General features: G+C 40.2%; 1 protein-coding gene across 1 annotated transcript in view; it reads left to right on the forward strand.

Moving 5' to 3' along the window:
* The window catches only part of METAP1 (methionyl aminopeptidase 1), a 41,198-nt gene extending 33,025 nt beyond the window's left edge, over window positions 1-8,173 (forward strand). The window contains exons 8-11 of the mRNA XM_084625868.1: window positions 590-721; window positions 2,393-2,536; window positions 4,830-4,895; window positions 6,193-8,173. Coding sequence (XP_084481994.1) covers window positions 590-721; window positions 2,393-2,536; window positions 4,830-4,895; window positions 6,193-6,356 — 506 coding nt within the window. The 3' untranslated portion in view covers window positions 6,357-8,173. The remainder of the gene's footprint in view (window positions 1-589; window positions 722-2,392; window positions 2,537-4,829; window positions 4,896-6,192) is intronic.
* Window positions 8,174-11,343: the final 3,170 nt, after the last annotated feature.

Consider the following 11,343-nt stretch of genomic DNA (forward strand, 5'->3'; position numbering starts at 1 on the left):
CTTTGCAGTGAAGACATGCTTTTAGTGCTCCTTAAGGACAATTGCCTGTTTTCAATTGGAAACAAAGGGGCTTTGATTTAACAAAGAGGTGAACGTTTTTAAAAATTACGTACTGAGCTTCCACAGTAGAAATTACTTACAGTGGGCTAAAAGGTGGGGGATATTGCACAGCTACTTAAATTTCGGAGTCTGGCAGATAGAAGAGATTCTAAGGTGTATATGTTGAATACCCCCCTCCTCCTCCTCCATGTAAATTTAAAAAAAAAATGGTTTCAGCAACATTTAAGGTTGTTAAATCGAGCACTCAGAAATAAGCTTGCTGTGGCAGTATTGCAAATTTATATTTTCCTTCTGCTCTTTATTAATGTGAACAATTTAACTACATAACACTTTTATTAATTCGTACCATAAAATCTATAATATGGACAGTGTGGGCAAGTCAATGTTACTGGAGTTTTGGAATGTTCTTATTTCTGAGCACTTGGGCATGTAACTTGCATTGCAACAATACTTTGTATTTAATTGCCATTGTGCCTTAAGCAAAACAAGGGCCAAGAAGTGAGAAGTTTTCTCTTTTTGATCTTTGCAGTGGATATCACTATATATCGCAATGGTTATCATGGGGATCTGAATGAGACGTTTTATGTTGGGGAAGTTGATGAGGGTGCAAGGAAACTAGTTCAGACAACTTATGAGTGCCTAATGCAAGCAATCGATGCAGGTAAGTACCATTGCTGAAGCCTAAGGTGCAATGCTATATTGATTTTTTGATACTAGAACTCTCATGTTTTAACTAATACTTAGGAATTACTACTGTTACAGAACTGTACTTAATGCATGTTGCTAGTACAATACGCTTCTACTGTACAATGCAGAGTCATTCTTCAAGTGCTGTATTTTAGTTTCTGTTGATGGTGGTTGCAACATTCATTTGCAATGAGTATTGACAAGGAAAAGCTGTAATAATCTATTTGATTAACTGATCCATATGATGTTGTTTGTTTGTGTGCAAACATGTATTTGATTCTCTGCAAGATAAATAAGAGTACTTGACCTGAGTTGCTCACAGTCTAGAAAAAAGAGCGCACAGTATGCTTTGGGAAACCCAGGAGGGGGTAACTTCTTTTTTTTAATTTTAGAAATTGTATTTATCAACTAATTTAACAAAAAGCACCATTTGAAAAGTGAAGAAACTTGATAGTGCTATGAATTTACTAACTGGGAGCCTGCACCTGTAAACTGTCTCGGTGATGGGTCTCCAGATGCGTTTAGCAGGGCTTCCACATGAAGAGAGTTAACAGGATAGAGTTCTAGTTAAATTTGTTCCCTGTGAAATATATATTGAATCTCTCTCTTTTAAAAATGTTCAAAATAATTATTCCAAACCATTTAGTTTGCTTAACTTTCTGCCTCATGTGGACTGCCAAAGGGACAGAGTCAAATTTAAATTCATACTCCTGAATGAAAGTTTTAACCTGTTACTGTTACAAGTAACATCTAAAATGAGATTAGAGAGACACACGTTTCTTCTGTTTTTTTCATCGTGTTTATTTTGTGCACCTGACAGCACTATGTGTACAATTAGTTTCTCTTGTTGTTTGTGTGGGTCTTTTACTTAGCAACAATAGAGAGACTTTTTTTTTTTTTTTTTTTTTAAATAATAGGAAAATGTGCTTGCTAAGCCCACAAAAATGTCAGGGGAACTCAGGGGCAGGTGTAGTGCCTCAAACAAGTTTGAACTCTTTCTTTGAAATCAGCTAGATTTCAACTATGTTCCTTTAAGACAGGAGCTTGTATTTATGAAAAATTCATTTTTTGGTGAAGGAGGCATTTCCCGCTTTCTCTCTCGTTTGTCTTCCTGTGTGAGACTGAGACAATCGAAGACAAGGTCCCCTTTGGTGGTCTCTTCCAACTCGTCAGACTCAGCTCATTTGCACGCTGAGCTTCTGTTGGATTATATTTCATGCTCCATGGTGCAAGAGGCTGTGCACAAAGGCAGATGGACATCCTGGCTATCACTATTACATAGCTGCTGGTAGCTGAAAGCCTGTGTTGTCACGCTGGTATAATTCATAGTCATGTGTAAAAAAGCCCAAAATGGCTGAGAACTTAAAAATTGGACGGTAACAGACTGTGAATCCCAGCAATGATTGATTGAACTTGGTGATATGCTAAACAAAAAGAGCTCGACACCATGCTTGTAGCTGTTTCCATCACTTCACGCTGACTCACCAGACATTCTAGGCTTCAGAGTGATGCCTAGACAGAGTGGCAATCCTGGAATCTTATTCTATAGAGAGATGCAGGTGGCAACTGTTGCCTGTGCTAAGTAGATGGTAAAATGTGTTGAAGGGAGGGCTCTTTTTAAAATGGTGCATGTCTTATATTGCAGTAAAACCTGGTGTTCGATATAGAGAGCTGGGAAATATTATTCAGAAACACGCCCAAGCAAATGGATTTTCAGTTGTTCGGAGCTACTGTGGGCATGGGATCCATAAGCTTTTCCATACTGCTCCCAATGTGCCACATTATGCCAGTGAGTATTGTTCCGTTATCTGCCAGTGCATGGCTAGTGATGAATAAACATGATTAACTTTTTTTCCTCTCATACAAAAGTTGTGCACGTGGCTTGACAGCCTGTCACTTTAAATTTTTGTATTTACAGAATAATTTCTTGAATGTTGGATTTAAAGTATGTTATGAACAAACTGAGCCGATGTGCATGTGCTTTGGGGGTGGGGAATGGACCCTAGCTGCAGTGGTGAGTGACAGCTTACCACATGACCATTACCAATTTTGTTGATTCGATTACCGAGGTTTCTTAGTGCTGGCTATTTGGAATGGATGGGGTTGAGCTGAAACTCTGAATTCCGTTCCCAGTGGTGAATAACAATTGCTGTAACCAGTACCCCACTTACTCCTTGGTGACCTAGAGTAGAGCCATGATCATCAAGTTTGGGCTACTGTGGTAGCTGTATCTGTTTTGGATCCCTTTATCTCCACTTGAATTACTGTGTGATGTGGCATGCCCTGGGATTTAGAACAGCACAGATTTCACTGCATGCCAGTGTGTACCAAAGTTCAGTGAGGAGGAGGTATGTCTGTGGCTGGCACAGCTGGACTCCGTTTGGAAGATGACAGTGCACCAGCCAAAGGTTTGCAGTCATAGCAGGGGTAAAATGAGGAGAGAAAGTAGGGAAGAGGGAGAACTTGAAAGACCAGTGGGGAATTGAGGGAGGGAAACAAAAGGTCACTTAAACCAACCAATTCTCCAATGACAAGCAGTTCCAATCCACTCTAGCTGCTGAGCTCCCGGCATGATGCCTTCTCTCCCATAGCTGTCAAAATCCTTCAGCTTCCCACTTTTGACAAGCACTGTATCACACACAGATGGTTGTGTTGTTGTCATGGATGATAATATAGAAGTCACTGGTTCTTGCTCAGGTCATTCTTAACATGTCCGCTTTAATGGGAGTGAAAAAAGAGGTCATCTAATGGTATGGTGGAAAAGTAGTACTTCCGTTTTGTTTTAGTTTTGTCCTGTAAAACTGTGTGAATACCCAGAGTCTGTGGAAAAAGAGGCATCTTATACCAACCGAAAAAACAACCAGAGAGAGAGAAATCCATATTCTTTCTGGATATTAGCAACCATGGACATTTTTTTGATGGAGACAATAAGGCAAGCTTCATTTTGAGGAGGGAAAGACATTATTTTTCTGAGGCTTGGATGAGTGACAGAAGCAAAAAGGAAAGATCCAAATCAGAACTGTTAATGAGAAAAGAGTGGAGTGGCCATTCCTTTCTGGCTAAACCCAAATAGGTGTGTGTGGGTTTTGTTTTGTTTTGTTTTTTTTAAAGGGGGGGGGAACCACCCACCAAAACCACTCAATTTAGTCCACAAATTCTGCTGAACAAGATTAAAGGAAAAATCTACAATTGGATAAAACTGGTACAATGACAAAGGTGTGAAGGCTTAGCATAATTGTTTGTAGCCTGCAACAGCAGCACATGATCAGGATAAAGGGAAGCCTCTTTAAGTGTAAGAAAGATATACTGTACTGTATGCAGTAACTCAGTCTGAAGACATTAATGGTTGAGATTTTTCAAAGCTGTATAGGTGATTTAGACATACCACTTCCATTAAAATTGATACGTTCTGTATTCAAACTTTAATAATATACCTAAATCCCTATACTGCTTTGAAAATCTCCAATGACACCTTAGCTACATAAAATGTATTGCAAAAATAATATGTAACAGAATGAGTCTTTACTTGCCAATAAAAGAACTATTTGTTGTCATGTCTCCTCTGGACAGCAAGATTATCTGAATGTCATCACCTCTTGACTTGTGTATATCACATTGCTTGAAGGAGTATCAACAATGATGGAAACAAATTGACATTTTAAAATAGTCTTTGAATTTTTTTTTAAAAACTATTATACCATACGCTTTTTATTCAGACTGCCACTTGTGCTTTTTCACCATTTAAAAAAAATTTCTGTAGGAGCGTCTACATTACATTTGCTCATCGCTTTCATGGAATGAAAGCTGGCATTTAAAAAAGACAGAAATGAATTGTAAGCACTTTTCCTGAAATAGAAGTATAACAAACATTGATACTCGGTTGAGAAGGCAAGGAGGGGAGGAAGATAGAAGTATAACCTGGAAGAAAGTGGGTCACTCTGCAGCGCTGTTCTGACTTTTCCTTTCACCTGTCCTAGTTCAGGCATACACTGCATTACAGGGATTCAGCATTCCATACACCTTCTGCCTTTCACTCTTGAAAGATGTGTTCAGTCATAATGTGCATTCTAATTTCATTTCAGAAAATAAGGCTGTTGGAGTGATGAAGTCTGGTCATGTGTTTACAATTGAACCAATGATCTGTGAAGGTAAGTGGCCAGGAGTTCGAAAGGAGGCTAAGTAAGTAGAGCGAGGATGTGAGTGTTGCTAGGGTTTCATTTGTTGTTATGGAACTTCCTCTAAACTAGGGGTGTTAAACATATGGCCTATGGGCCGTATCCAGCCCCGAAGGCCCTTTCTTTCATCCTGCCGCTACCTTTGTAATTTATGAAGGGTTCCTACCCACAGCTGCCTGGCTGTGGTGGTTCTGAGGGGCTGGGAAGGAGTCTGTGCTGGACTGGACACAGGACACTACTCCCTTCCCCTCCTCTATCCTAGCAGTGAAGCTTCATGCAGCCAATGGGGATGCCATTACCCCCTACATGCTAGGGTTCTGAAGAGGCACCTTTCCAGCGCTCTTCCACCCCCCTTACTCCAACAAGCCTCATTTCTCTACAAAATCCTACAGGAGCTAGGGTCCTTCTCCCTTTTTTTCCTTCCTCATTCCTTCCCTTGCCCCTGCTGACACTGAGTCCAGCAACATCCATACCTTCTTCGTTCCGTGTGCTCTACTGTTGCCGAGTCCCGCAGGAGCAGGTTTTGGGAAGTAGGTGCATTTCCATTCCCCCTGCTCCAGGGAATAGGATGGGGGTAGTACTGGATGGGAGGAGGAGAGACTCCTCATTGGGAGGAAGAGTGAGGGACATGAGAGAGAATCTCCCAAAGGTAGGGCAGGTGTGTGTGTGCACACTGGTGAGGAAAAGTGAGGCTGAGGAGGGTGTGACCTGTATTGGGGGGGAAAGCAGAGGTGAATTAATGGGCAGAGGGAAGGAGGTTTCCGAATACATTTGATTTTTTAAAAAAATACTATTTAATTGTCTTTAAATGTGATACTGAACTTGGCTGGCTAGAGAGACACTGTGATCTGACTTGGACTGCAAAATTTTGCCTCTTGCCAGCCAACTTTATATCCCCAGCTTAGGGGCTCTCACTGCCATGGTAAGTCTGCTGCCATCACAGAATGAGGTTGACAACCTTAATAAGTTCTAAAAAGAGTGTAATGACTGAAGTGAAGAGAACGGACTTCGAAGATCTATCTTCATTTGTTATCTTTCATACGTTTTGCTGTGTGTTATTAACAGCAGGCATGGTATGGCAGTGAGAGAAGCCAACTGGAATATTATGCCCAAAATTGGAAGCTTTAAAAGGCTTCTGATGAATTGATTCAATGTGTAATACACATTCGTATTTATAACAGTCACTATGTATATACTATTTAGAAGGGACACATTTAAGAACTAATATTGTCCATACTTTGTTTTAATCTTTAAATAATTATCTTATTAGGTGGGTGGCAAGATGAAACCTGGCCTGATGGCTGGACTGCAGTGACAAGAGATGGAAAGCGGTCTGCGCAGTTTGAGCACACTCTTCTGATCACAGATACTGGCTGTGAAATCTTAACTCGGCGGTCGGACAGTGTTCGTCCTCACTTCATGTCCCAGTATTAGTTTAGACTGAGCTGACGGATCTGAATATAATCTTTTGTCTCTGTACTATGCATTTTATTAAGAGTACAGAACAGAGTGGGATTTTATCATTTGTTTTGTTCTCATTGACTGTAGATAAGAGAGGAATACAGCATTTGGTATATATCTTGAAGAACCTGACCCAATGTCTGAAAAAAGGAGAGAAGTATTTAAAATATTTTCTGCTTCCCTCCTACCCACGACACTCGTACTGTATTTTTTTTATTTTTCTTCAGTTGCCCCTTTAGCACCTTTCTTTCAATCAGACCTGCAGTTGTTTGTGTCCCATGCATGGTATTGGCTAGAAAGTGCAGGTTACTTTCCCACTGGGGACTTGACGTGTTGGGCATCAAGTCTTTTCTCATTTCTTCAGTGTGCCCGGCTTTTGTCTGTGTATGAGTGGCACCTGGGATTTTAAGTGTTTCTCGTTCCAAAGACCTGCTTAGCTACTTCTGCAACCAATGGGCTTTGTTTATAATCAGAGAGGGAGAATTGGTACATAGAAAGAGGTATGTGTTACCAAGACTCATCTATCTTCAAATTTAGTACTTTCCCATCACTTTGTCAATTGCCTCTGCTGTAATCGATAACTTAGACATCTCTCTTTCTGGAAATTGTTAGTGCTGATTCCCTGCTTTTGTAAAATCACGAAAATTGCTTCAGGCAAAGAGCTGCCTTTCTGAAGAGCAGTGGTTGGCAGAGTTTGGTGCTCCAAAAGTTCACTGTGAAACTGCTATTTCATACTTGACAGGGAAAGGAATGAGCCAGCTAACCAAGAAAAAAAATGATTTACAAGCTCCTGTGTGTTTTTACTTAGGGGCCTCTTCCCTAGAGATATGAGGGGAGGGGGATTGCAAAGTGAAAGACATTACAGCAAGACGAATTTCAAAACTATTTCAAAAGAATGCTCATGTTTGAGTGAAGAGGAAATGTCTTAGATACTACTGCTGCTGTATTAGTAGTTTTCTTGAATTTTAAGAAAGTTTTTAATTGAATTTTGTGCTCTTGAAAGGTGTCAGGCTGACAGGCCTGGAAAATGAAGTGCTCTGCCCTCAGACTAGATACAGTGTGGGCAGCAGTAGTGCAATTTTCCTCATGCTTCTTGACTAGCGTGCCACCCTCCTGATCTGAAAGCTACCATCTCCAGGACTATGGGAATTGATTAGCCTCTGACCCCTTCCTCCCTCTTCTCAATCTTTAGTGTCTCTGCTGAGATTTTTTCTTTTCTGAATCAGTAATGAAAATGATTTCACCCACAGTTGCAGACCTAATGTCTGTCTTCCGTACAACACTGTAGTGCCAGAAAAACTTAAACCAATGAAGACAAATCAAACCATAAAATCATGGGCATAAAGTGCACATTTTACTAGGTGTCTGACTTCTTGTCACATAGGGAGCCTGGTCTTTGAAGGTACTGAGTGTCCTCACCTCTCGTTGGCTCCAGTTAAACTTGAGGGCAGTTAATGCTTCACAAAACTGGACCCATCGTGGTCACAACGAGACACGAAACTTGCCAGAAAATGTCTTCTTTTCCCACAGTGCCTCAAACCTTTATTGCTGTAAGAGTATCATTGTGATAACATTTTCATTACCTTTATTATTTTTAATGATACAGTAAAAAATGACCTGAGATGGTTTGTGTGCGTGCGTGCGTGTGTAGATTTTAACTAAACAGACTGCAATACTTGAGTGGAATTACCTGTGTTCAGTGCCATGTATGTAATGTATTAAGGAGATTAAAAGTCGGGATGACTATCATGGAGATTTGCTCACCCTGCCAGTCACCTGAGTGGGTACAATTGTCTTGCTTTTTTTGTATGTGCATGCATGATGGGAAGTGTTGACTTTGGCATATAAATTAAGAGTTGCAGCTTCTTTTAATGGAAACAGTATTTTCATAATATAAAATGGACATAGCATGTGTCCAGGCCTCAAAGATGCTAATTTGTTTGAACCTGTCCAAATCCCTACCATAGATGCATTTAAACCAGTGTAGATTTAATTCCATTAATTTAACTATGTGCTAAACTGCTACAAGCATGGTTTAATACACATCTGTGTTAAGTATTTGCACCAGGAGAACTAAATAGACCAATATAACTTTAATATAGACAATCCATGATGTGCATTCTGCAGGTAAGCTACAATTAATGTTTATTATATAGTAAGGTCTAAACTTAAATTAACTTTTCGTTTAGACAGCCTCCTAGTTTACTCACCAGATAGCAAATCAGTCTGAAGACCAGATTAGTTTGGCTTTTCTCCCACACTATTTCAGTATTTTTTCTCCCCAGTTTCTAGTAGATTTTTACATGTGTCAAATTGTAGATAATGTGATTTTGGCAATTAATTGATCTTTAAATATTCATGGTAAATAGGCCCAATGGCCTGTGATGGGATGTTAAATGGAGTGGGATCTGAGTTACTATAGAGAATTCTTTCCTGGGTATCTGACTGGTGAATCTTGCTCACATGCTCAGGGTTCAGCTGATCGCCATATTTGGGGTTGGGAAGGAATTTTTCTCCAGGGAAGACTGGAAGAGGCCCTGGGGGTTTTTCGCCTTCCTCTGTAGCATGGGGCACGGGTCACTTGCTGGAGGATTCTCTGCACCTTGAAGTCTTTAAACAATGATTTGAGGACTTCAATAGCTCAGACATAGGTGAGAGGTCTATTGCAGGAGTGGGTGGGTGAGATTCTGTGGCCTGCATTGTGCAGGTCAGACTGGATGATCATAATGGTCCCTTCTGATCTTAATATCTCTGAATCTATGTAGTTTTGCTTACAAATGCAGACTATATTTTTGTCTTCCAAATTTTGGAAATAGGTTAAATCTTATAAAAGTTATCATCTATTTAAAAAAAGTCTTGTTAAATTTCTAACAGTTTCTCTTGATTTGAAGGCTCCTGCCACAAGCACAAATGTGTAGTTGCTCTGGAACTACCTTTCACCAGTTTCCCTATACCACCTCCTTCACTCCCCAAACGGGGATAGGGAAACTGCTTAAATTTCCATGTAGCATTTAGCAATTTTTGCTGACTCAATGTAGATATTTTCCAGAAGACAGGTTGTTCTAATTAATGCTGAAGACAATGCACTGTATAAACCTAAACAGATACAAGAATGACTAGAAGGGGAAGTGGAGGAAAGAGAAGCAGGGTGAACTCTCCATCCCTTACATGACTGCCATTGAAATGATTTGGCCTACAGGCTTGTATTGCTCCAAAATGGAGTTAGATTTGTCCCATAAAGTTCTTAAAATTGGTAAATCTTCCCTATGCTACATTTGAAGAGTAGAGTTAGTCCCTCATCAGCACTATTAGGAGAAAACCTTTTGATGATATTCCTTATCTATTTAATTCTTCAGCAGCTGCTATCTCAAAAAAATTACTCCATTTAATAGAGTGGTCAACTGGTCAAAATATTAACTATAGGGCTTTTAGGCCTTTTTATTTATGGCATGGGTGGGTGGTGGTGTAAGGGGTCCCTCTTAGTAATTGTCCAGGTATGACAAAAGCTGTTTTTTTCACTAATTGAGCCAGATACTTATCTTTCTAACAATGGGGGTGAGTGGTTCTCCCCTGTCACACACTACTTACTCACACCATGATCTTTGTGTGGTAGTAAAGGCAGTGCATCCTGGAAGTTATGGATGCTGTGACTTAACCAGGACTGATATCTGACTGACTTTGAAGTTGCAGGTTAAGAAACCCTGCTTGGAATGGCTCCAGTGGGCTTCTTCATTTCCTACTTTAATTTTGCCTTAGAAGTAAATAGATGCAAGACCAGAGGAAGCTTTAAGTATAACAGAACTACAGCCTAGTTATAAGTGGATCAGGTAGTTCCTACTAAAACTTCTTTGTCAGAGTGAAACTATGTTTAAACACTGAAATAAATTGCAACATCTGAATCTATAGCCAGGTGTATGGAATGATAATGAAGATTTACATTATAGATCTCTGCTAGAAGGCCTCCAGTATATCTTATTTACTACTGATTTGCTGACAGTTGGTTAACTGTAACACTACAGCACTGTAGACTAATTAGCCAAATGGGAAATGAAGCAGGAGTGGAACAACCAGAAAGATTCTTGTGAAGTTACCATGGGATATTCATGTTACTTAGTCCAGCCCTTAGAATTGATCAGATTTACTACAGATTGCTCCACACACTCATGCTAGGGCAGCAGTTTACTGCCCAGGAGGAAGAAAGTAAATCCCCAATATCACTTTCTACACCATGCTCAGTTTTCCTTCAGCATTGTTGCAAGGAGTGCACTTCCCTCACAGCCCACACAGCTGTGGCTTTGGGCCTCATACTGCATCATCATCATCACAGGTTTCAGAGTAGCAGCTGTGTTAGTCTGTATCCACAAAAAGAAAAGGAGGACTTGTGGCATCTTAGAGATTAACAAATTTATTTGAGCATAAGCTTTCGTGAGCTACAGCTCACTTCATCATAGAAACCTTTGACTAGTTTTAATGTTTTTTCAAAATAAAGGGTAAGTCTTAGACAAGTTTCTTTTAGAATTAGGGCTATTTACTGTAGTGGTGACAAGTTGGCTAGGTGTTGGGCCTTGATTTAAATCACCCTCTCCTGTACCCCTGGGCTTCCACAGCAGTTAAGTTAGGACAGGAGTTTGCTCAGAGTCTTCTCCTTAGACTGTACTATGAAAGATAGTTAGGATAAGGTCAGCTTCAGCCTGTAGTGCAGTATTTCACTGGCGGTTCAATCATCTGCAGAAACTAAGCTTCCCATGATAAGAATCTAGTGGCTGTGGTTTGAAAAAAAGCCTAGCTCTGAACTAATAAAACAGTGGAAATATACTCCCTTCATCCATGGGGTTCTCTGCAATGGGAGAGCTTAACTGCAACATTTAACTTTTACTGCTGATGAGCACTGCAGGAAGATCCCCCCAGCATGAGGATTAGGAAGCTGCTGCAGATAACAGCTGGGTCTTTTTGCCCCATC

Source organism: Lepidochelys olivacea, assembly GCF_965140295.1.
Source record: "Lepidochelys olivacea isolate rLepOli2 genome assembly, chromosome: 4".
Taxonomy (NCBI): domain Eukaryota; kingdom Metazoa; phylum Chordata; order Testudines; family Cheloniidae; genus Lepidochelys; species Lepidochelys olivacea.